The sequence below is a fragment of the Anguilla rostrata genome, chromosome 3, assembly GCF_018555375.3.
Source record: "Anguilla rostrata isolate EN2019 chromosome 3, ASM1855537v3, whole genome shotgun sequence".
Classification (NCBI taxonomy): domain Eukaryota; kingdom Metazoa; phylum Chordata; class Actinopteri; order Anguilliformes; family Anguillidae; genus Anguilla; species Anguilla rostrata.
Window position 1 is genome coordinate 52,716,491 of NC_057935.1, and position 26,013 is coordinate 52,742,503.

The 26,013-nt window shown below is 42.2% G+C and overlaps 1 protein-coding gene across 3 annotated transcripts; it reads left to right on the forward strand.

Annotated features, from left to right (window-relative positions):
- acsl4a (acyl-CoA synthetase long chain family member 4a) lies at window positions 1-24,020 on the forward strand. 3 transcript variants are annotated; one of them, XM_064328170.1, is made up of 16 exons: window positions 49-153; window positions 4,641-4,665; window positions 12,495-13,123; window positions 13,717-13,894; window positions 14,025-14,134; window positions 15,404-15,542; window positions 15,863-16,013; window positions 16,189-16,312; window positions 16,563-16,634; window positions 17,410-17,549; window positions 18,067-18,239; window positions 20,796-20,870; window positions 21,126-21,317; window positions 22,264-22,378; window positions 22,498-22,655; window positions 23,324-24,020. In XM_064328170.1, the coding sequence occupies exons 3-16, from the start codon at window positions 12,773-12,775 to the stop codon at window positions 23,479-23,481; spliced, it is 2,136 nt and encodes a 711-aa protein (XP_064184240.1). In that variant the 5' UTR covers window positions 49-153; window positions 4,641-4,665; window positions 12,495-12,772; the 3' UTR covers window positions 23,482-24,020. The 3 variants fall into 3 exon arrangements, with proteins under 3 accessions (XP_064184239.1, XP_064184240.1, XP_064184241.1); XM_064328171.1 differs by lacking the exon at window positions 49-153 and adding an exon at window positions 3,717-4,325; XM_064328169.1 differs by lacking the exon at window positions 4,641-4,665 and having other exon boundaries at window positions 1-153.
- Window positions 24,021-26,013: the final 1,993 nt, after the last annotated feature.

Genomic DNA, 26,013 nt, shown 5'->3' on the forward strand with positions numbered 1-26,013 from the left:
GGTTCAGGAAAATGGAGTCAGATGACGAAAGTTTCCGGGTTTGTCTGAGATAAACTGAGTATTTCCCTCTCGGAAACCAGAGGTTACTTTCGGACAAGCGTGAGTGTAGTCTGAAATCTGCTCCTGCTTCTGACCTGTGCGTAGCGACTGAGGGTAAGGATGTATCATTTGGTAACCTTTTTATAATATTGCTATTGTTACACTTTAATGTTTTGCTATGTAAGCGATTCTAAAGGCAATTATGTACTCGCTAATCACCAGCCTGAATATCAAGCTAGCAACATTTGATATCAATGAGTGTGTGCTATTTTTGATATGCCTATAGCTAACCATACGAACACCTGGCAGAATTTAAACACTCATTTACGTTATTCCACAATCAGGGTTTAACTTGATTAATGTCATCAGAACAGTGGCCAGACCCGCTAAACATCTTTATTTAGAACAGTTGGTTCGTTAGCTCAATATCTAACTTGGCTAACGTGAGACATCGTGGGGAACGAGATGTCTTTTTTGGATTTTCTGGATATAATCAAGTATGGTGGGATATGTGGTTAACCAATGACTACCGGCAACGTTAGTTTTTTTAGTTTGACTTTCACTGGGCTTCTATTGTAACACACAGGAAGCAGGTTAGAAATCATGTCGAAAATTCGTAATGTGCAATAACGTTAGTGACGTGAACAATGATTCATGATTATGTGTCATTTGGCGTTGCCCCTCTTTTGTTAGTATCACACGTCAGGACTCTCTGTAGACGTCTGTAGATGTAAGCGAGGTACAGGAAATAGGTCCTGTCACAAGAATGGTGCCCTTGGGGTTGTTGACGGGAGAAATTGCCTTTCAGAACTGAAACATTAACGTCCTGATAAATGAAGTATAGAGCACGCAATCCATGTATACTCGGAACATTCCAGTACGACATTAGTTTATCGTAAATTATATAGCATAATATATTGACTTTCAGATCTCATTCATCATTTGTAAACTTGTTTAAGTGGATAATGTGTTTTACAGGGCCTGGGGAGAAAAATACAGAAACAGACAGAACTATGCCCCCAGTTAAATTTTTTTTTGAACGTAAATTACTTTTCTGCTGAAGGAAGGAGTACAAGCCACAAACCGCCGGCAGTAATCAATATAGTTGCTTCTCCCACATTTTGATTATCGGCAGTTTCCATGTGTTCCCTGTTGATTAAAAAAAATAAATAATAATAATAAAATAAGAACCAGGTGGTCAACTTGTATAGTGACTGTATAGCTATGGAACTGGGTAAGAAGTAGTGCATTGTTTGTCGTCGGTGGTAAATGACCTGTTGTTTTAGCCCTTGTGCTAACTTGCTTGATATCATAACATTTAGCGGATGTTTCATTCTGCTCAATCCGCATGCATAATCATGTGTCTCAGTGCATCCCACATATCTCCTTCTACCATCTACATCCTGCTGTGTCAGCGCAAATGCATCTCAGTTGAGTTGATTACCAGACCTGTGAAGCCATGAATGAGTAAAGCAGGCTTTACACATGGCTGATGAGCAGGGCTGCCTACGTATGTTTACAGAGCCAGTTCTAAAAGTGAAATGGTGAGCACTGGATGGGCTAGCAGCAGGCTAAGAGAATGAGGGGAGCCGTTCATTCTAATTTAAATAAAACTGCATCCGTTTCAGTTACTGCACGCTTCTTTTTTGCATAACTTTACATTGCCATGGACCAGGCAGTGAACAGGGATCTACATGAAATGCCCTCAATTTTCAGCATAAGGACGTTACTACTATGGGTTACTACGGGCCACTGCTGGTACATGTCCTGGCACTCCAGAAGGCTGCAAATGTCAGCGTGTGCCCCTGCTCTTTTGCACAGTTCTGGGGAGGATCTGGAAATTGGGCCACGTAAATAATGCCCGCTGATGTGAAACTAGCAGTGGCACAAAGGCCCTTCTCTAAAATGACACATGGCCACAGCGGCACTGATGAAGTGAAAAGTGAGCTTGTTGGCTCATCTGCCTTTTACTATGGTTACATAACAGAAATTATTATGCTTTTATTTTTCACTGGCCAGATGGACGAGTAGGAAACAGGAGTTTTTTTCAAAATGGCCGCAGCCTTACTGACCCTGCTGGAAATTCCATCTTAAACCAGCCTGACTGGGTCGAGCTGGTTTAAGATGTGTTTTTGACACTTCTAGCTGGTCAACCAGATTTTCACCAGCCCATATAGTCAGCTAGTCTACCAGTTCTACCACCAGCCTGCTCTACCAGCTTAACCAGCTTTGATCAGCTTTGTCCACCTGGAGACTAGCTTTGACCAGCCACAGACCAGCTAGAAGTGTTGAAAACGCATCTTAAACCATCTTAGAATTCCAGCTGGTCTTAGCTGGTATTTTCAGCAGGGGAATTAACACAAAAAATAAAATATATGCATAATAATTTTCACAACCGATTTGATAGGTGTAATGTGTCAAACGTCAAATGTGTGAATCATTGTAATTGATTGGGTGAAGGACCTTGGAAGAGAGTGAACTTAAAAACAGCTGAACGGTTGACGTGGTTTCCATGGTGGCCCAGGGACATGTTCATGGCTCATTAAAAAAAAAAGAGGGCTGATGTCTTTAATGGAAGGTTAATGTCTGAACTCAACTGAAACCTTGCACAATAGACAATGATGCGGGAAGCATTGTGTTCAAAATAAACTGACACAGTATTTATTTTTACTGAACAATTTTAGTTAAAAACAAGTTAATGAGTGTCAATGAAAATAATAGTTTGCAAGAATTCCTTACCTATAGGAAGTAGTATGTTATTGGATGATGCCTATTTCTATCATTTTGTATTTTACTGCAGTTTATTTTCAGAAGTAAAATCAGTTGTGACTGTGAATTGGTTGATGCAAGACTAGGTGATAAAATATAAGAACAACTCTCTAGTTGCTTGCAGTTCAGTAGTTGCTATTTAATTGTCTGCTAATGGAGTCTGCAGCACACTCAAGCATGTGTGTTACTTCAGTTCAGGTTGTGGAACATTTACTAATTAAATGGGAGGGGGCTAGGGGGGTTTTATGTAAAAACCTGTGTGGCCAGAGGTGTTTTCATGCTGCCATTTACTTTGTTTCTGGGCTTTAACCATCTGTAATATGGTTCTTATTCATGCCTTAGTTCTAGCTTCTTTCTAAAAAATATAACCATTCATTTACATGATAATTTGCCAGAGCACAGGTACACCATGCATAAAATTTGTTTTGTACTATATGTATATACATGTTGTTTCTTCCAACTGGCCCTTTCTGTGTGGAGTTTGCATGTTCTCCCGTGTCCCTGTGAGTTTCCTCTGGGCATTCCGGTTTCCTTCTACAGTCCAAAGACATGCAGGTTAGGTAAATTGGAGAGTCTAAATTGCTCCTAGATGTATGCCCCTAGTGTGCGGTGTGTGTGCCCTGAAATGGACATATTCCTGCCTCTCATCCAATGCATGCTGGGATAGGCTCCAGCACCCCCCACAGCCCTGACCAGGCCTAAGTGGGTTAAATAACGTATGGATGGATTCTTTGTTAGAATCCAAACTATTAGTTTGTTCGGTTAAGTTTACACATATTGATTAGAAATGGGCCTTCTGTGGCTTTTTGGTGATAGTGCACTTTTGTATTCTTGAGACTTAACACTGATGTCATCCACGTCTCTAAGTTGTTCTGTATATGTGATTATAATGTAATGTAATATACATGAACAAAGATTTTAATTTATTAAATTTCCCTGGCAATGAGCACATATACTTTTGAGCAGTCCAAGCCATGTTTTGTATGTCTAGAACTCCTCCTCTCGTAGATGATTCAACCCCACTTTACTACCAGGCAGAGCTTCATTGGGGGAAACTGAAAAATGCAAAAGAATGGCAGCATAATGAAGGACGTGTGTTTGAATATTCAGGTGTAAGTTCAATTATGGGTATTTGCCCGTGGGTTACTGGCAGTGCCTAAATATAGCAGAGAAGACTGGGCTCCCACCTGTTACAGACAGCATCTTACCCCCGTATGGGCTGAGCCAAGAGCAAGGATATAATTGGCTGTCTCAGTCTCCCCATCACTCACAAGGAATTAGTCGGTGTGTCATTGGTCAGGTGAGGGTGGTGCGCTGTCAGGGACATTCATTTGGAGTCAGGTTGTCACTGGTTGCACTGGACCAGTGCCATCTGCTTTGTCATGGGGTCACTGAGATCGGTAGAATGCAGTGTACAGACAGAATTGTGGGGTTTATATTGAATGTGTCTCACTTGGTATCTATGGGAAGGCCATTGCTGTGTGTGACCCCAAGACTGAGGTGTAATAAATCAGCAGGTGCCTCTTGATGCTCTTACTTTGCCTCCTGTTCTTGTTTGATGCACCATCCATAGCTTCTCGGTTTATGGAATTAATATACAGCGTTAACTGAATCCAGCGTGGTTTCCTTCCTTGGCTTCTAAAGTTGAATATTTCTTTTGCAGTGGCATAAGAAGGCTGTGAAAAGTAATTGAATTTTTAGCTTTCTGGAATTTTTTCTCATTATTTGAGGGTTCTTATGTTCTCCATATGAAATTATACTGTGCGTTTCATGGGTAATTTCTAATATAGTTATGGCTAACCTGATATTTTTTTCTTCTTTACCTAACGCAGAATAAAGTCAAGCACTTTTTTATTGGTAAGTGAAATCTTTTGTTGTCATTCATTTGTAAGTGAAGATGTTACATTGTAGCAGCTGAGTTGTATTATATGAATTCTCTAATAATACTTCAGGATCACTTTGAACATTAACAAAATCTATAGGTTCTCACAAACATGGAAAATTATTTAAGCTATGCTATGCTGAAAGTTTTTTGTGTTTTATATATGGGAATAGTATGAAAAAACTGAGAGGCTCTAGTGTAGTTCTTTAATGTGAAGGAGAGGGGGTAGCCGCATAGCTAGTTTTGTCTTTTTCTTGTTATTTGTTTGGGTTTTTTCTCAGCTCAGTGGATACATTTGATTTTGTTTGCTTTAGTTTTGGGTTTTCATTGGAAATGATTTCCTTTGGAGTGTTTTTGCTTCAGAGTTTGTGTTGCTTGGTGTCAGTCACAATGTTTTGTTTTATATTAAGATCACTAAGGTAACCTGTATCATGTACTTTCAAAATCATTGTTCATTGCACCACAGGCATGTGGTTTGTTTTGCTGTTATATTTGAACATATTGTGACTTGTGTTTCATTAGAAAATTAGAATCTGTTTTTGAAAAATATAATAGAATATAAACCTAATGTATTCACTGTTCATGGCTTCTTTAAAATAAATTACATGTCTGTACCATAATGATCATTACACATAGCAATGGTATGTTAAAGTTTATCTAAATGATTTATTAAAGGTTATCAAAATGTAATTCATTACAGAGTGTAAGCAGATAATGCTCTATAGTACAGTAATGTTGGCTTTGAGTCACCAAAATAGGAAAGTATTAAGCAACATATGTGACAGGAACTGAGTTTTAAAACATGATTAATCTTCTTTCTTTAATAATTAATGAATAGATTTTTTTGTTTCCTTAACTTATGGAAAACGTGGTGCATCAAGAAACATCGAGTTTGGTGGAAATTGCAGTACAACTGATACATAAATGATCTTTCTGGATGAGGTGACAGTTCCTCAGTGCAATAATCTATGTGCCGATATTTTGCATGTTGTAAGTGTTGCATCAACATAATGTGCAAATGGAAGCTCCTGTTACCCTGGAGGTTAAAGTACGATTTATGGTTGCCCAAGAGTGATACTTGGGCTGATGCCTTGAAGGCAAATTTGCAGTTATCTGGTGAAGCTGTTTGTGGCAAACACGCCTGCCACAGGCCACCGAAGCGGCTTTCCTTGGGGCCCTCCAGCACAGAGACACAGGGAGATGATGTTAAAACAGTACACATTTATTCCACGAGGGTTTGGCAAGATGGTAACGCCAAATGAGCAGATGTAAAAACCCTGTCATGACAGAGAGCTCCTGATGTGGGTGGGGATGGCAGATTTAACCTGTGCGCAGTGATTACCTCACTACGCACAGGTGCAGCCACTCCTGTTCCTGGGTCTAATTAGCCTGGCCAATTATCTAATTCTTAACCAATTATCCAATTGGCCAGGTCTAATCAGCTTGACCCAGGGCAGGTGTGGCTGCTTAAACCAGCCATCCCCACACCACACAGTTGTTTTATCAAAATTGATGCTTAGGAAAAAACATTCCTCCACTCTCTCTGTTTATCTGCCGCAGTGGACTTTGTGTCTTGCATATTGATCTGCTGTGGTATTTAAAATTGTCATGTTGATACAATCTTCTTTGATTGCTTCTTTTTATTTCCTTTGGTGGGCGTATTGATCACCAATATATAGGCTACTCTAGATCAAAGTCCCTATAGGGAAAAAGGGCAAATGTCAACATCACATCTTAGAACTAATTCTTAGAAAATAAATGGTTAATCATCAAGGATGACTCTAGGTCTAGACATCATATAGCCTAGATATCACCATTTCTCATACATCAGTAGTTTGTTCTGTATTATAATGGTCAACCAAAACCTAAAGCAGTTATTCAAGAGGTCACTCAAGGTTATGTGCCTTTTCATTCATTTTGATCCACAGTGACGTGTGTATATGGGGGTGTTCAAAGCTTTAGTGATGGTGCATTGTGTGCATCATCCAATGACGTACTGATGGTTCCCACACCAAATTGAATTTAGTTCCAAAGCAAGATTTTTTTATGGCAATGTCAGGGTTTCATGAATGGGGCTTTTGCCACTGTTGCTTAATGAGGTTGTTCCAAGTGGTACTCTTGGGTAATGGGATTTTCTGGAACCGGGACCTTTCTGTTTTCCTGTGATCTTTTCTGACTAGAATAAAAATTGCTATTAATTTGTTTCAGAAGTGAGTAAACAGCTACCAAGTCGTTCTTTAACATATATTGATAAATAATCTTACATCTGCTGTTGTATAAGTGGTATACAGTACATTGTAATTACTATAATTACCTGCTGTAACCTTTCACCTCCCTGTCTGAATGAGTAGTTCTCTTCAGTGCTTAACTATCATTGACCTAAAAGCTATGGCTGTACACTGATCTATACAGTCCACCTAGATACCCCGTATGAAATCTTTGAATGTTTTTGCTACTGCTAAATTCTGATAACGCTGATAACAGTTGTGCAATGCGCACAGCGGATGATGACTCACACTCATTTTGCAGAGGTGCAGATCATATATAGATTTGCCCTCTTTTACTGCTCAATTTTGTCAGTATAATTTCCATTCGATTTAAATCCTTGTCATGCTAGACCTTAGGTTGTATAGGTGGTTGATATTGTTGTGTCTCCTTTGCTACTCATGCACTTACATTTGGTAAATTCCAATAAAATGTTTCTGCATTTTTGGCCTAATGCAAAACCTTCAAAAGGATGTGTCGAGCGATCTCTATAGGCTAAATGGGGAGATTGGTTTAGTTTAAAAACTGCCCTCTGATTTTGTGTCTTGTCAGCAGTGTGGAAAGTTTGATAAGGCTGGTTAGATTCATCAGTCTGCCTGGGCTTGATGCTCTTTATTTACAAACATTGCATTATCCATTGGATAAAAGCCATTTATTGATCTGAAAAGGTATGTGTAGCTCAACATGAGATTAATTAATAACAATGACTTGGTTCACTTTCAGATCAGACTTGTAGTTGCTCTAGTTCTGACAGATGACAGAACGAATGGTGTGTGGATTTGTGTTTCGCACTAGGGTATTTCCAAGTTATATTGAGCGGCGTGCCTTCAGGTCATAATTTTGGCCATTGAGCGGGGTGGGATTGGCCATGTGACTGGCCTCGAGTCCTCTGCATGCCGTTGGCTACTTTGGTGCCGCACTGTACTGGCCCTGTGTCATTGTACTGCGCTTCGTCATTTGTGGCTTGCTTTAAGCATGTGACATAGCCTATGTCATCACAACGCAGGCATCAAATCATAGCTGAGTGTTTTTTTTGGGAATCAGTGGGGTGAACCTAACATGGCATGGCACACATGGGAGCCAGCCAGCCCTTTTGACATAATTTCCGCAGTATTGTTTAATTCCTTGCTTTCCTCCAAGCCAGGAATGTTTGCAGGGAAAGAAACCAAAAGAGACTTTTGCCTTGAGAATATTGCGGCTAGTTTTCTTTTTACGTGCTTTCCCTTCGCACATGTTATTGAAACCAAACAGTGAATGTTTTGTAAAACGTAATGGTTTTTAATAAGCCGGAATGCACTACACATCATGTGCAGCACTCAATTCATTACAAGGCTGGTGACGTCTACAAAGCTCTGCTTTGTGGTGTTTTATTCAGTGTGACGGCATCAGTTTTTGTAGAGAAGGCTCTTTCTCTTGGCAGTCCTGCAAGGTGGCACATAATGGTCCATAGCAATGCTCTGCAAAGGAGGATTAAAGTTGGCAAAGAACTCCTTGCTTCATTGCTCAACAGCGACGCCTCTGGTCAGTCAGGTACCTGTCATCTTCCAGCGTCAGCTGCGCAGTCAGTGCGTGAACTGCACAGTTCACACTTCAAAGAACATGCTAGTCTGCTGCCAGCTCCATTCTTCATTTTTCCAGCCGCAGTGTTTTAGTACCGTGCAAGGTGTGCCATTTTGTCTACCAACCTGTCAGACAAGTTGAGAGTGACACACCCTTTTATGCTTTTGGCTGATGTTCCTCTGGTCTGATTTCAATGGTGAATATTTTACAATTAAAATGACTAACATTTCTGCATCATTAAAAAACGCTTGGGGATTTTCCCTGTAAGGCTTGCAGTTATGTGATTAGCATAGTCATAGAAACATATGAGAGGGATAGGAAGAGAGATGAGTCTGGAACAATTCATTTTTGAAGTATTGCCGGAGTCCATCTGCCCACATTTATCAACTAGTATGGTTTTAATTCATTATTTAATTCATTTGTTTCATTGTCTGTGAAATGTAATGCTGCTTTGATAGCACCATTTCATTGTTAGTCAGGTTAAGATGTGCATTAGGAATGGATATTGATCTACATTTATCAATGTCAGTATATAGCTGCCATTGTCTTGAAGAAGAGGCATCCATTTAGAAAATGCAGTCCTTAGAATTGTAATGGATATACCTGCTGCATTTGTCACTCCAATAGGATTTGTAAATATTTGCCACTTCCAGTCAAAGACTGTTTGGTTCAAGTTTACTTGTTACATGTTTTCAGAGAATGTTTGTTGAGTTGTTGTTTGTATATGTGTTTGAATGTTTGTTCAGTTGTGTTCATGTGTTTTCCTCAGGAAACAGTGTTATGTCATCACTATTCTGTTGTATGGGAACCCATATCATTAGCTTAAAGATTGTGGTGCCGTAAGGTTTTCATATATGGCACTCTTAAGTCCATCTTACGAACTAGCCTACTTCTTACATCACACTTACAAAAATGATTAAAAAATGCAATGCTGTCTTGGCTTGAAATAGTATCGAAATATTTTCAAAATGGAGAGGTGCTCCTTGTGAGGTGGGGTTCTTATCCCTATGGAAGAAAATATTGAAAACTCCAAGGCACTCAATCTCCTGTGCAAAAAGATGAAAAAGCCTTTATTAATTGGCTTTCATGAATGAACAGTTGTTTTAATTGGCTCAGGATTGGATGAATCTGCTTCATTCATCAGACCTGTATCGAATCCTGAACATGACCTCATGAAGAGATTAGCTTAACAGCTATACCTGTAGTGTAGTCAAATAGGATTAGACATACAAGTTGTTTGCTCATTATTCCTGTAGGCTCTTCATTGAAGTAGGCTAAATACATTAATTGAAGTAGGCTAACACAAGCATTAGGCTATCTGCTGAAAGAAACTTAAATGAATTATTTGCACGATCAGCATAAACACTGATAGGCAGTAAATCTGTGGGTGAACATAGCCCACTAAATCATGTATTATCAGAGAAGAGCTAAAAGTTTAACATTAGATTTCTCATTTAGAGTGGAGCACAGGACACAGGACCTGTGCCTGAATCTAGTCTGGAAGGGCTGAGGGCTGGCTTAGACCATGAGATGTGCCATCCATATTAATTTAAGATCAATGCATCCTTTCTGATTGGCATCCTGGGTTCATACACATATTGAATACCTGCTTCAATCGCAGATTCTCATGTTTCGAACGTTCAAATGTTGCCCATGGGTGAATTCAACATTACATATAGCCTACATGAAAAGCAAGCATGCATCCAGAAGACCATGTTACTGTAGAAGCAAATTTATGGTCAACTTTCTGAATGGCCTGCTTTTCTATTCAAAAGACATGCAAAATAAATTGGTCTCTCACAAATGCAACGTTACGACCTTATTTCCCAGCAGGCCAGTGATGGAGCTCAAGGGAAGAGGAAATTAGTGGCTGTCTGTAGTTCCTCTGATAATAGTAGGCTATTGTTTTTGATGTTATTATACAGTATGTGAAGTCTGTATTGACCATCATTCTGTGATTATGGGTTGAAGGACCAGCGCATGTTTAAATGTACTACATTTTTCAGTTTACTTATACAATACAAATCCAAGGATGGAATGTAATTATATCAGCCACTGGTAGTTTGAATTTAATCCAGTTTGGATATTGGCCTTCCAACACATAACCATGCACATTTCAGTGCAATCTATGTGTGTTTAAATTTCTTGCGGTGTCAAACATTTACGATTTGTTTTACTTGGTAACTCTGTATCAGATTGGGTTCAGCCTTATGTTGCTTCTCTGAGATGAGCTGTCTTCCTGAAGCTGAGTGTGTATTGAAGCTGTTGTAAGTTCTCTGTTTGTATTGTGTGGGTTTAGTTTCTAAACATATCGGCCTACACTTCTGCTGAACATTTTTGATCTTCCCTCTAGCATTTATCGGTGTTTGCATTCAGTCTTGTGCTGTTGAGTATGATACAGAAGAGCTTCACAGTCAAAGCTTAAAATTCAGCTTTCAGGCATCTTTAATCTTCAATTTGGTATCTTTTTTTTCTTCAAGTTGTGAGCTGTGGGCAGGGATGGGAGGACTGATGTATTTACACTTCCTCTTTGTGTGGTTTTGTTTGAACATTTGAGTGTTTACCGTACATTTTCAGCACGACAAAGCACTTTTATTTGCACTTTACACTAATTAAAGCATTACGGAATAACCACATTTCCAAATTGGACTGCAAGTTCGAGCCGCACTGCATGGTGGTTCAGTGGATAGCATTAACAGGGCATTGCTGCAAAAGAGCATTCATGCTCAGTCACCTACCCTGTTTAAATAAAAGGTTAATATAATTAAAGGAAGATGGCAGGTGCTAGTATTGTTGTGGCCCACCCTGGTTAAAGGGCACTAGGGAAAAGTTCTCAGCAATGTCAGCCAAAAGGATCATGTGATCGTATATGCTGCCAGTTGACTACCAGTGCAACTCAGGCAGTCGCCTTGACTTTGGGCTTCTGCTTTAAGAATGCGGATGTAGCCAACAGTTTAATGAGAGGCAGAAGTGAGCCCTTGTGGTTCAGTCTGAAAGCTTACAGAAATTATGAAATTATGTTACGATGTGTAATAAGATAAGCCTTTGTCTTACTTTTGGGGTTTTATACAGATTGTATTCCATTGCTTGCCATAGGTTTAAAGGTTACCTAAATGCAGTTCTCCCAATTTTGCGAGACAATTTTAATCATAAACCAAGCACAAGACTGCAGGCTTCTACCTCAGGCCTGTTTGAGCAGAGGGGACTGGGGGTGTGGCCAATTATGAGATGCACCCCTGGGTGATGCCACAGCCAATTTTAGACCACCCTGCTGGGCTGCTGGCCATGATTGGTGCTGACATAGTCCCAATTCAGTATCAGACCGTAGCACGTATCCACACACTGAAACATTGTCTGAACAAGGTGTTCCACCCAACAGAAAAAGAATGTAATTTGCTTTATAAGGGTCATTAACTTGGTGTACTTTTAGCACATCCAAATGAACACTCTCCCCTAGGCCCATTTTCATATATGGGCTGTTTTCTACAGTTTAATTCCAAGCTTCTATTTAAAATGGTTGTTCGGTGATCATTTAAGCTAGCATTTTGCATTTTTGCTCTGGGGCGCATTGGTGGTTTTAGCTTCTTATTAATTAGGTTTGATTGAGTGATTAACAGAATACTCATCTGGGGTTCACACCACCTGTCTGGTGCTTCAACAGTCAAATTCAGTTCTCTGTGCATTTGCAAATGACTATCCAAATGACTATCAAGCATAAACATGTAATTTTCTAATGATGTCAGACTCAACTTATAATTCAGTCAATAAATCAAATAAAATCTAGTCAAGAGCTTATTTTCAGTGAAAACCAACAGACTTCTGGAATCCCCAAAAAACAGCATGGGGAAAACTGATTTAGCTCTAGTGATCATTTTGTGTGCTATAAATCATACAGTTACTGTTGTATTCGTTATTAATGACAGTAATGATTGTCCTCTCTCTTTTCTCCCCCTCTCTTTCTGCTCCCTGAATATGCCAGACCCATCCATCTGCTGCTAGTGGACTTGGATCTACGCCGCTAATTCTTTAGGTGAACCAAGATTCCTACCATTAAGGATTCTTTGGTCTGTAATTTCCCCTCACCTCCCATTTGATCAACCTTGGGGTTTGGCCTCACTGCAATCCCCCAGACCACAGGAACTCAGCACTAAGCCCTTCACTCTGAGACAGACTCCTCCCCCTCTCTCAGGCTCAACCCCATCACTAACTCAATAAGCCCCTCCCCATACGATAACTCGGTCCTGTAAGTGAACCAAAATGAACCTCAAGGAAAACGCGTATACGCTCGCCTTCCTCCCTGTCCGCCTGCTGATCTGGCTGTACACGGTCATTACATTTGTCCCATGGTATATCCTCACCCATACCCACGAGAAGCTAGCCCTGGGAAAGAGGGTAAAAGCGAAGTCCACCACGGGCAGCCCCGAGGGGCCCTACCGATCTGTGGACCGCTTCGACTCCCTGGCCACCATGGACTTTCCGGGAAAGGACACCATTGACAAGCTGTGTGACCACGCCGTGCAGCGCTTTGGGAAAGCCGACTGCCTTGGGACCAGGGAGGTCCTGAGCGCAGAGAACGAGATCCAGCCCAGTGGGAAGGTGTTCAAGAAGGTATGCAGGCCCTATTTACTGGCATACAAACACAATCGCATGCACGCGTTCGCACAGGCACACGCACAGTTAGACACAGGCGGAAAAGCACACATGAGCACACCGACTGGATCCTTGCTTGTTGAGTTTTGAATACTTTGACAGCCTGCCTTTCTCATTATGCAGGGTTCAGGACTACTGTAAACACTATGCATCCGTCTTTAACCAGGGATCAAGGCCAGCACATTCTGCATCCTTGTTTGCACAGAGATGGAGTGAATGCTGTATACACAACCGAGCAGTTGCATTTACATCTAGACATTTAGCAGACTTACACAGACAATGCATTTAGACATCTGGATATTTACTGAAGCAATTCAGATTACGTACCTTGCTCAAGGGTACAATGGCATTGCTTCACCTGAGAATTGGAAAAAATGTGCAACGAGCCTAGTTGCGTAACCATTGTGGTGCAATACCAGACCCCATAATTACATGACCAGGCCTCATAATTGGTCTCGCACGTCATTCACAAATAGTTGTTTCAATCATGTGACCTGTAAGAGTGACTAGCAAAATGCACGTGACTCATGTGTTCTTTTTTTCCCTTATAGCTGATCCTGGGTGAGTACAAGTGGCTGTCGTACCAGGATGTGGACGTGGCGGTGAGTCAGTTTGGCAGTGGGCTGACAGCCCTGGGCCAGCAGCCAAGGAGCACCATCGCCATCTTCTGCGAGACGCGGGCGGAGTGGATGATCAGCGCCCAGGCCTGCTTCAGACGTAACTTCCCACGTGAGTGAGCCCCGTCTCCCCCCCCTTATCGTTAGCAAGACCCCTCCAATCCTATTTTGGGTCGTGGAAATCCTGGTGATGGTCACAAAAATAAGGTCCCCAGTGTTAAATTTGTGGGTCTGTTTTGCAGTGGTAACGTTTTATGCGACCCTGGGGGAGGAAGCCATTGCGTATGGGCTGAACGAAACTGGGGTCACCCACTTGATCACCAGTGTGGAGCTTGTGGAGACCAAACTGAAGGTTAGTTCACCTGGAGTCCTGGTAAACCTAGTTTGCTTGGTCACTTCAATGTTTTTCTTGTTTTAACCTGTTGTTCTGTCTGGCAACAACAAGAAGACCAGGCAGGACTTTCCACAGTCATTTATCACCAACATCTGTCTTTTTGGATAAGATTGGTCTTCCTTAGTTTAGAAAGCTGCACTTGTCTTCAATTGGCCCTTCTCAGTTTTATAATTGGTAATGTTCCTTTGACTAGATAGATAGTTAGTTTATTGTCATTCCTTCTCCTTACAGGTTATGCAAAGAGTAGAATGAAATATAGTGCCCCCGGGGCCATAGTGCAATACTTAAAAACAGAAAATTAAACAAGCAATAAAAACAGAACGTACAATACTAAAAGCAGCAACCTAAAAAGTTCACTTAAGATGAAGTGTAAAAACAGCAGAGTGTCTGACTGTTAAAGTGCTGAAGTGCTTATGTAAGTCTAAAAAAAACCTTCAGGTAGGACAGTTCAGGAGACCAACAGCCTGTGGAAAAAAGCTGTTTTTGAACCTGGTGGTTCTGGTCTTGATACACCTTAGCCTTCTTCCAGAAGGCAGCGGGTCAAACAGTCCTTGAAAGGGGTGCGAGGAGTCCTTCATGATGCTGCGGGCTTTTCTTTTACACCTTTCTGTGTAAATGTCCTTGATGGCTGGGAAATTGGTTCCGGTGATGTACTGGGCCGATTTCACAACCCGCTGAAGGGCCTTCCTGTCTGCAGCTGAACAGTTCCCATGCCAAACAGTAATGCAGCAAGTCAGTATGGACTCTATGGTACACCTGTAGAACCTGGAGAGAATAGATGTGCACAGCCCAGCTCTCTTTATCCTTCTTAGGAAGTACAGGCGTTGTTGTGCCTTCTTCACTAAGGAGGAGGTGTGCTGGCTCCAAGAGAGATTGATGTGAGAGATTGATGTGCACCCCCAAGAACTTAAGATGGTGTACTGTCTCCACAGTTGTACCATCGACCTGTAGGGGAGAGTGAGTTGCTCCGGCCCTCCTGAAATCGACAATCATCTCCTTTGTCTTGTCGACATTTAGAGAGAGATTGTTGACTAGTTACCCCAGATAACTGCAGTTTGGGTGTCTACAGAGACACCGTGAAGACTGAAGTACAGGTTAATTGTTTCTTAGGGTACATGTTCATGAAAAACGGTCCCAGGCATGACAACCAGACCCTCCCAAAATGTTGCACAGACCAAGGTCATGCATTTACCGGTATGGCGGCACTGTTTCTCCCTCTCTGCACAGAGTGTGCTTCCTGAGATCCACAACCTGAAACATATCATCTACGTGGACACCAAGGGCCTGAATAAGACTGGGTACCCTGAAGGCCTACAAATCCACAGCATGGAGGCTGTGAAAGAGCTGGGAGCCAAGCCCGAGAACAGTGAGTGCTTGACCAAGAGTGACTGGAGGGGCTTGACCACTGAATGATCTCAGAACTGAAAATAATGACCATTAACTTGCAGGGAAGCCATACACTATCATACAGCTGGCAAGTACAGTGAGAAGCACTCTTTGAATAGGTTGTTTCAAATCTACTCACAGTTAGATATTGAGTAGAACAGCTAATGAACCTCAGGTTTTCGTAGAACTGAGCTGCTTGCCTGATGCTGAAATGGTTTCCCTGGAGTTGAGCTGGTCTGTATAAGGCAGGCTTGATGGGGGCTCTGGGTTTACCTCTCTCGTTCTCTCTCTGCCCTGAAGTGAGCGTGAAGATAGAGCGTCCCCAACCCTCAGACCTGGCGGTCATCATGTACACCAGTGGCTCCACCGGCCGCCCAAAGGGCGTCATGATTCTCCACAACAACCTGATCGCTGGAATGACGGGCCAGTGTGAGAGGATCCCAGGGCTGGGGTGAGCCCTGCAAATTCATTCATTCATTCATTCATGTTGCATGGCTATTCTAATGAAGGATGATCATTTTCAAAACTCATTTTACTTACCGATCCATAAATAACTAAACTTCTCACGCTCGCACGCACACACAAAATGGGGAATCCATTTTAATGATGTCACCTTCTTTTTACAGTCCACAGGACACCTACATTGGCTACCTGCCACTGGCTCATGTGTTGGAGATGACCGCAGAGATCTCCTGTGTGACGTATGGCTGCAGGATTGGGTACTCCTCACCCCAGACACTCTCCGACCAGGTGACTGGCACCGCATCCGTCCCGATGAACACACCACTAATTCTCAATGAAAGATAATTAAGTGCTCATAATCTGTATTCTGCTTTTTATTTGCTCAACCCTTGCCCTAAACTACCTACTCCTTTTGAGAAAATCTCATATTACCCCACCTAAGTGATTAGAAGCCAGGCCCTAAATGTGATTACTGATCAGATTGCTATCACTGTTGAGGTTGTTGGGCAGATGTGCTAAGACCACTGTTTCCTTGCAGTCGACAAAGATCAAGAAGGGCAGCAAGGGAGACTGTTCTGTACTGAGGCCTACTCTAATGGCAGCTGTTCCGGTAAGAAACTCCCTCTCCCTCCCTGCGCCTCCCCCTTTCTCCTGTAACGTGAGGGCCTTGTCCTTGATGCAGCTTACAGAGGCTTTCATAACTACTGTGGAGTCAGAAACAGGGAAATGTGTATTCCACACAGAAATGTTTGCCCTTTGGTTTGGGCATAAATATGAGGACAAGTTGTCTTTCTTACTGGAAATAGGATTGTCCTAAAACCAACTGGAATTGCCCCTCTATTGTACTCAGGCAGTGGACGATGTGAGCCAGTCTTTGTCACACTTGGCTATCCTGTTTGAATAGCATGATTGTTGTATTCATTTGGAATTTTTTACATTGTTTCATTTTGTTTGGGCATTATGTGCATGTTTAAGGATACACACTGTTCAAATAGATAGCCTGATACATTTGAATAGCAAAGGCTTTAGTTACAAATGTAAAACTACAGTACATTGCTACCGCAAGGGAACTAGTGATTTTTAATCCCAGAAAACAGCAGATAAGTGTTTGGTCCACCTTTGGTTTACTTTCAGCTCCAAATTGAGTTAAAGGGGAAACATGTTCCTTTTCAGCACATGTTAGCAATGGCCACTAACCACTAACTTACTGCAAATGATTAGCAGTATCTCATCAGTTCTTTTTACCAGTTCCAGGTGCCATGTTTTATCCAGTAAGAGCGATGCGAGACATCTGTTGCCCCACATTCAGCTCCAGGTTCCTCTCCAGTTGGATGTAACATCAGCCAGTGCCCGTTTCTGATAACCTGGACTGTCCTGTCTTTTAGGAAATAATGGACCGCATCTACAAGAATGTGATGAGCAAGGTGCAGGAGATGGGTTATGTGCAGAGGACCCTCTTCAAACTGGCCTATAACTATAAGCTGGAGCAGGTCAAAAGGGGCTATGACGCACCTCTCTGTAACATGTAAGAACACATTCCTACATTAATTCAATGTGCATGCAAGCATACGCTCTTGGAATGTAGATATCTGAGAGCGAGGTGAGGTGTGTGTATATTTGTGCCAACAGGAAGGTGAGGTGCATTTTGAGAGGGAATGCATATATATAGTGTATATATAGAGTTTGTATATAGTGTCGTAATTCAGCGAAAGAACAGCATGTAACTCGGCCTTTTTGAAGTTCATTCTTCTCATTTTTGAGTGAGTATCTGCTGCTGCTTCATTGACACGTATGCACCTACTCAGCTAGCACTACTGAAGTCTCCATACCTGCCTGTTCTTTATGTACCATTCCTCAAAGTGAGAGGCAGTGTGTCTGGATAGTGGGAGGTGATGCGTCTGGGTAGTGAGTCAGTGAGAGGTGCTATGTCCGTGCGCGCGCGTGTGTGTGTACACGTGTGTGTGTGTGTGTGTGTAGCAGGAGGAGAGGAGAGCATGTATGGTAAGGCCCCACATTAAGAGTGCACTGCTGTGTGTCCCCAGGCTCCTCTTTAAGAAAGTGAGGGCGCTGCTGGGGGGGAACGTGCGGATGATGCTTTCGGGAGGAGCGCCCCTGTCCTCCGCCACCCAGCGCTTCATGAACGTCTGCTTCTGCTGCCCCGTGGGCCAGGGCTACGGCCTGACCGAGACCTGCGGAGCCGGCACCATCACTGCAGGTGAGGAGGCAGCCATGCCACCACTCCTATCTGCACCCTGTCTGGAATCTGTAGTGGCGGCACTTGTAGTATAATGGGTAAGGAGTTGGTCTTTTAACCTAAAGGTCGCAGGTTTGATTCCCAGGTAGGACATTGCCGTTGTACTCTGAGCAAGGTACTTAACCTGCATTGCTTCAGTATAACTCCAGCTGTATAATTGGATACAATGTAAATACTATGTAAAAAGTTGTGCTCTAGATAAGAGTGTATGCCTGTATGCCTCTGGATAATAGTGTATGTCTGTACTATAATGTAATGGAGTCTGGATACAGTGACACGCTAGTGCATTCTTAGCACTGCGGGCTGTTGCCTAGCTGCAAAGTGAGGATGTGTTGAGGCAATATTAGGGTTTGGCTGTGTGTACCTTTGTTTGGTGTCTTCATTGGATAACCTTCTATGGGCATATTCTTATTGCACTGTCCTATTGAAGGAGGCATGGACCTGGCTGCAATGTTTTGCTGTCAGATTTTTTCTTCCGTTATCAGTGATGTTTGCACAAAAAAAACATTGCAAAGTAGGCTTGGTATGTTATCAGTTGATGTTTCGAAAGATTACCGTGCTTGCGTTGAAAGAACTTCCTCTCCCTGGTTTGTCTTGGCATGCATTTTCAAGAAACAACCTGACACACACCATGTCACTAAAAGCACACCGACAATAAGTTACCTTTCATTTATGTATAGCAGAACAACGTCTCATTTAAAATCAAACCATGATGGAATAAAAGGAAAAGATTAAGCTGCAACTGACCACTCAACAGAAATATAATCCTAGAACAAGCAACCAACAATAAAAGGTTTCAGGTCATTTTAATTTGTTTTGATTTTGTTTGTTAGCGTTTGTCTAGATGTAATGTGCTTTGGGTTAATATTGTCTGGATTTAGTTCCAGTGTGACAGATCTGTTTTCAATGTGCTAATGCCTTGCATGTGGATGTTAAAGGAACCCTGTGGCTCGTGTTTTAGTGGTATTCTGTGGGTGCGGCTTCATTGCTCGGTCTTGTTGGAGGAGGAATGGAGTTTGCAAAATCTTGCCGTCTGATTTTGCTTCGGTTATCATTGGTCTGCTGGTATGTTGTCTGGCGTTGTTGTGAAAGGTGGTGTGCTTGGATTGAAAGTAGTCCGCCTCCTTGATTTGTCCTGGCACGCAGTCTTTGTCTGCGTGTGTACTACTGCAGGTATGCGTTCAGGAAGGAAGTCTGTTATTACTGTGGCTCTGGATGAACCAGCATTCCGAAGGGCGGTTTGGGCCTTGGGTCTAGAAATGTGATTTCCATTGATTCTGCTATAGCCTGCACAGCGACTCATTAATTCCCATGGCAACAATGCAGAAACCACAACACTTCTCATAATAATAATAATAATGGTAATAACAACCAATGATAATCGGTCCATTTTATTTGCGAAGCACTTTCAGCACCCTGTGGGGCTCAACAATTCACCTTTATTGGGAACATAAAATCAAATATGGAAAAATAATAAAGTCATGGCTACGTGTTCATTAAAAGACATCATTTACAGAAGGTAATTTAATTAGAAAAATAAACAAAATGAAAACAATCCTATACAGCTTTAAATTGTTCCAAATTTCACAAATTCCCCAAAGATTTTCATTGATTACAGACATACGCCCACAGTCTATACAGAACCACCACATTGCTGTGAAACGGCGAATCAATAACCAAATTGGTAATTGAGCTAATTTGATTCATCAGCTTCTCTAGGCAAAGGGAAAAAACAGTGGATCTTATTTTTTTGCTAAGAGAGATCCTTTGTTGAAAGGGGGGAGGGGGGGGGTCTGGTTTAAATGTTTGTAACTGACCTGAGGTGTAATTCTTCATAGCATTTCCTGTTTAAAGTGTTAAAAATTAAGTCAACTGTTAATGCTTTTCCAAGGCTGTAGTCCATAGTTGTGTAAGCAGTGTATGAAATCCTCTGCTCAGGCAGTTCAGAGATACTCTGAACACGTTCACGCTTGTTTTTTTTTTTGTACCCCTGTTAAATAAATACGTGAGACATTATTTAGGAATTTTATTAGTCTTTCCCAATAACAGCATTTATTTCAATGCCTAATGCTTGCACTTCTCTCATTAAGAGATCCGACTTTTTAAAAAAAAATCACCTTTACTGAATCAAGTCTGTCAGTTCAGAGTAATTTATCATTTTTGAGAAACGACCTGACATTGAACATGTAATTACAAGCAGACAGGACAATGAGACAGGCAGTAAGTTACCTTTCATTGCTGTAAGGCAGAACAACGTCGCATTTAAAATCAAACAATGATGGAATAATGGGAAAAGATTAAGCTGCAACTGACAGTACAACAAAAATATAAACCACTAAGCAATAGACAATGAAAGTTTTCAGGTCATTTTCATTGGGGCTTTATTCTTGTATAGATGTAATTTGCTTTGGGTTAATGTTGTTTGGATTCCTTGATGCTCCTGTGAATTGTGCGACAAGTCTGTGTTCAATGTGCTGATGTGTTGAGTGTTAAAGAAACCCTGTGTCTTGTGTTCAGTGGCAGACCACAGCACTGGGCGAGTTGGAGCTCCCCTCATCTGCTGCGAGGTCAAACTGAGAGACTGGGCCGAGGGTAGGTGAACCCCATCATCTCACCTGTACCTCCACGGTGACACAGTCACCCGTAGTGTACCTCCACTGTGATAATCTCACCTGTACCTCCACAGTCAAATTCATCTTCATTTTACACAGTGTTTTCAATTCCAAAATATTACATAACTTTTTAGGCTTGATGTCCTGAAAACATTCAGACACGTTCCAGTGGCACCCTTGTTTGTGGGCAGCTCAGTAAAAGCAGGATCACACTGGTCCTTTTGGCTGTTTTCAGGAGGCTACACCAAACACGACAAGCCCCACCCCCGAGGGGAGATCCTGATTGGAGGGCCCAACGTCACCATGGGTTACTACAGAAGCAAGCGCAGCAAGGACGGGGAATTCTTCACGGACGAGGCGGGCCAGCGCTGGTTCTGCACGGGTGACGTGGGCGAGGTCCACCCAGACGGCTGCCTGCAGATAGTGGGTGAGTGCCCAGGGCTGGGTGGGGGTCGGAGAGCAGTGTGAGGGCAACAGGGTTTGTGACTGGTAGAGATGGCAGTGCCACCCTTAGTATCCACATAACCCCATTGGCCCTTCTGCTGTTTTTCCCTTATTGCTACTGATGTACTTATTGTTTATAAATTAAATTCAATACAGAACTACATTGCGGTGAATGATTGCCAGGTATAAGGGTCAGCAGCGTGTCCAGTGTCTGTGGTAAAACTTTGCATGTCTGTGGCATTTATTCAAAAACTGTCAGCAGTCCTGTAAATTTTGAAAGTGGAGAATGATGGGTCACGGGTCAGGTGGTCACAGACGTCACACACTGGTTACTGTGAAGGAAAATGTAGAGTACAATGCACAGTGATTTGTTTTTTTTTTTCTTTGTTTTTTTTTACCCGCACACCCCGTCCCGCCACAGACTGTACTGTCAGTTTGGGAGAGCACAGACAAGTATATCCTGTCTTGAAAGAAGCTTCCACTTTTCTCAACCACAGTTTGCAAGTCTCACGCAGATGTGAGTCAGAGGAAGACACTTAATGTGCAGCTCAACAGGCGGGCTTACAGGCAACCGATTGCCCAGCCAGGGCTGCTTAAACCCCGGAAACCCCCCCCCCCCAAAACCCGGAAACCCTCCCATCCTTGAGCGAAACTATAGCCAGTTGTACATCGACCTGCTGGGTGGCTGGCCACAGTTGGCACTGGCACGGTCCAAATATGATACCAGCGTGTGAAGCCAATACACTGAGTAGAACAGTGTTTTAACAGGATGAGCCACCCAGCAGCTCTTTTGTCCATCAAATTGTACAGTAGGATTTAAGATCAGAAGATGGCACGTTTCTGCTGTGGTGTGTTGGCTGATGTCAGTTAGTCAAGGTGCATTCATTGCTCAAGGTGATTGGTTTCTTGTGTCTGGTTGCGATTGGCAGACCGCAAGAAGGATCTGGTGAAGCTGCAGGCCGGAGAGTACGTCTCACTGGGCAAAGTGGAGTCTGCTCTGAAGAACTGCTCCCTCATCGATAACATCTGTGCATACGCAAACAGGTACCCTATCTCTGACTGCACGAGGGAACTTCCTCCCGCACCAGCGGGATCAGCTTGCGCTCCACAGGGTACAGTCACGTATTTACGCTATTATGACTTCCCAATTCCCCCATCTCCAGTGACCAGAACTACGTGGTCAGCTTTGTGGTGCCCAACCAGAAGAGCCTGACCGCCCGGGCCAATCAGAAGGCCATCGAGGGGACCTGGGAGGAGATCTGCAACAATCCCATCATGGAGAAGGAGGTGCTGAAGGAGATCACAGAGGTCGCAAAATCAAGTAAGGCCAAGACCTCCCCTGATCCGCTACCGTAACTCTTTACCCAAGCTGTTCAGCAAGACGAGGATCTCCCTTGATCTGCTATCCTAGCGCTTTACCTATGTCTATATCCTCCAGCTCTCTCTAAACCACGGCCACTGTCAGAGCTGCGTAATTGGTTCAGTCAAGGCAGTGGTTAGTGGTGTCAGGTGATTAGGCGCATGGCTGGAGCCAGTGGCCTGCAGACGCTGTGGCCCTGCAGGACCAGGGCGAGGTAATGAGGCTCCACTTAGCAGATGCTTAACAGCAGAGCGGAGGAGTGAGAGCTGGGACTGTGTGTGCTCAGACAGTGTCTTAGGAGGTGTAGCCAATCAGCCAACAACTCCCCTGCCTCATTTCCCCTGGGCCAGGTATAGAAATAAAAGGTTTCTGGCGCAGTGAAAACAAAAACAACCATTATCACTTGGGGGGGGTGGGGGGGAGCTTATGTGTTATTAGACTGTATTTTTTAAAAAGATGGGAGTTTGGGGTCACTTATTTTAATAAACATTTGTTATTAGTTTTAAAATGGTCCCTCTTGTCATAATGAGTGGCTGAGCCTAACTGGGATCCAAATTATATATTTTAAAGGCATTAAAAAGTTATTTTGCCATAACATTTATCACACCATTTTTTTAAAACTCCTCCAGTCAAACTCCAGCGGTTTGAGATCCCGGTCAAGGTCCGCTTGAGCCCAGAGCCGTGGACCCCTGAGACGGGCCTCGTCACGGACGCCTTCAAACTGAAGAGGAAGGAGCTGAAGAATCACTATCTCCACGACATCGAGAGGATGTACGGGGCCAAGTAGTTCTGCAGCCCTGGCCCAGGAATGTCTCTAGCTTTTTTTATATATACACGTACAGTCATGTGACTAAGAAATACACCCTCTTTCAATTCTATGCTTTTATATATTATGACATGCTGTATTTTGACAACCCTGACTGAGTCCTAAGAGTAGATAAATGTAAACTCATGTGACAAATTACACATGAGAGATTTTATTAAAATCACAGAATGGAGAGAGGGTGTGCTTTCTTTTTCACTGTAGGCAAAGCAAAATGTCTGTCCGCTCCTCTGTCTGTCAGTCTTGGCAGCAGAGCATGAGGAGTGCAGTCTGATATAGGAAGCACAACGCACTGTACGGATGGGAACGATGCCAGCTTTATATGAAAATCCTTAAAAGAGGCCTCCACGATCGGTAAAAAACAGGCGACTTGTGCTTTCACAAGGGAGGGAGTCCACTGCCATTCATTTTAAACTTTTTGAATTTGTATTTTGTAGGTTTTTGGAATATGTGGATATTAGCTTCCTGTGCTTTGTAAAAATGTTTGTGTGTGCCTATGAAAAGGGAGGAAGGTATGTAGTTGCTGATGTTGGCCTAAAGTTGGCTGAAGGTGGTAGAATACTAATGACTTGCCAGTGCAAGGTCTTGTTGAAACAGGGTTGCTGAATTTGAAAAGTATGTTTTGTAGCAAGGAACTTTGCTGCCACATAGTGGTGAGTGATATATTGGGATGATGACACTGTGCCTTCGCTGAGAAACAAAATGTCTATTTGCAGCATGCTTCAGTATTTAACCACTCGTTTAATATGAGTTAGGCAGTGCATTCCCAAAGGAGATGGACTCTTTTTGTCAAAATGGTCATGAGCATAACAGGTCCACTGAAGTTGTTACACATGAGAGTGGCTTTGGAATAATGTGCAATGCATACAATTTGTGCAGGGAGCTATGGGACCATTAAGATTTCTTTCCTGTGCATTTCAAACCTGTAATAGAGCTATAGTTTAGCTTAAATTCACCGGCAGTTTGGTTCTGACGTGACACCGTAGCACCAAGTGAAATGTGTCCATTTCTAGTTGACTCAGGTATTTGGTATTCGTTTGTAGGTTAATATTTTTAGACGGTTGGTAGTAGACCTGCAAAACAGTGATATGGATGTATCAACAGACGTGTCAGAACAGCTGGTATAATAGCAACATCAAAAATCTTACAGTAAATTAACCTTTGCATTTGTGCTCTTGATATAGTCTGCTGCACTGTTTTTTGTCTTACTTATGCTTATAAATTATTTTGTACAGTAAAGTAGTATTTCCAAATATTTTTATTAGACCTATATTGCTGTGCTTCAATCCGGTGATCTATATGCAGTGCTTTGTGTAACTTACTGTTCTTTTAAGAAGATTTTTGTCAATGTGTATGCAAAATTAATGTAGTAATATCTGTCACGATTCAAATGTAGAATTATCGGCGATCATTGGCTGGTAACCGCAATTACTTTTTGTCTCTGGCAATACCATTCGCTTTGTTCATGTCATAAAGAATTTCCAACTGCCTAAATTGAAATCAGTACAATCTTTCCAAAGCCAACACTCTGACACTGCTTGTGAATCACATGATTAGCCCTGCAAACTTGAGTGGGAAACTAAAGCGAAGGCTGCTTATTTTTTGTCTCCTAAATGCCCAAATGAAAATATGGCTTTTCATTTCTATATTTAGATGTCAATGACCCTCAATGAATACATTTAAATTGTTTTCTTTAGCTTTTGTGCACGAGAAGTGAAAGTGTAATGTTCCACGCGGTTCAAATGCTGAATTTTTATGTATAGAATGCTGGTTCGGGCAGAAGAGTGCAGTCCAATGTTTACACTTTTGTGATGTTTTGAAGAACGTTCATCTTTCTAGGAATTGTATTTTTTTTTCCTTACAGCTTTCAAAAGCCATGGCAACCCTAGAATGTTGAAAAGTTTAGAGTTGAGTTCATTTTCTACTGATAGATGTTTGAATTTTGTTAACGTTTTGTCAAAGACCAGTTGAAATCACTGTAATTTGTCTTGGAACATTTTTGGATGTTTCTTCTGCTGATGGTGAAATTTCAAGGAGCACTGTTGAGGGCCCTCTGTTTAGATTTGGGGAGAAGTGACTCAGTGCCACAACACCTACAGAATGTTGCCCGCAAAGTAGATAACTTGAGCCAGGTTTTTAAGCTTCCTAGAAATCTATGGCTCTTCTTGGCCATAGATTTATAGGATTGGATTGAGTTACAGACATGGTAGCAGAGTAATCATTTTTGCTTTTAAATCTGACAAAGAACCTGAAAGATCAAATTTAGTCTTTTTCAGTTTTTCTATTGTTGAAATGAAGATGAAGTTGTCTTTCTAGCTGTTTTGAACATGTATGTGCAGGCACTGTAGGGCTAAGGATATTTATTATCAGATTTTTAAAAACTAAGGCTGAGTGACCCCTGCATCGCCCTGTATCAACCTGTTTAGAATATGCTTGGTACCCATAATACCCATAGTTGCATCATATCTTATTCAATGCCAAATTCACATTTTAATT

What these genes read in the sequence shown, in the direction of transcription:
- acsl4a (XM_064328169.1), top strand. Translation starts at nt 12,773, where the DNA reads ATGAACCTCAAGGAAAACGCGTATACGCTCGCCTTCCTCCCTGTCCGC. An exon ending in CTTCAGACGTAACTTCCCAC is followed by an intron (nt 13,895 to 14,024) that starts GTGAGTGAGCCC and finishes TCTGTTTTGCAG; the next exon opens with TGGTAACGTTTTATGCGACC. An exon ending in GAGAGGATCCCAGGGCTGGG is followed by an intron (nt 16,014 to 16,188) that starts GTGAGCCCTGCA and finishes TTCTTTTTACAG; the next exon opens with TCCACAGGACACCTACATTG.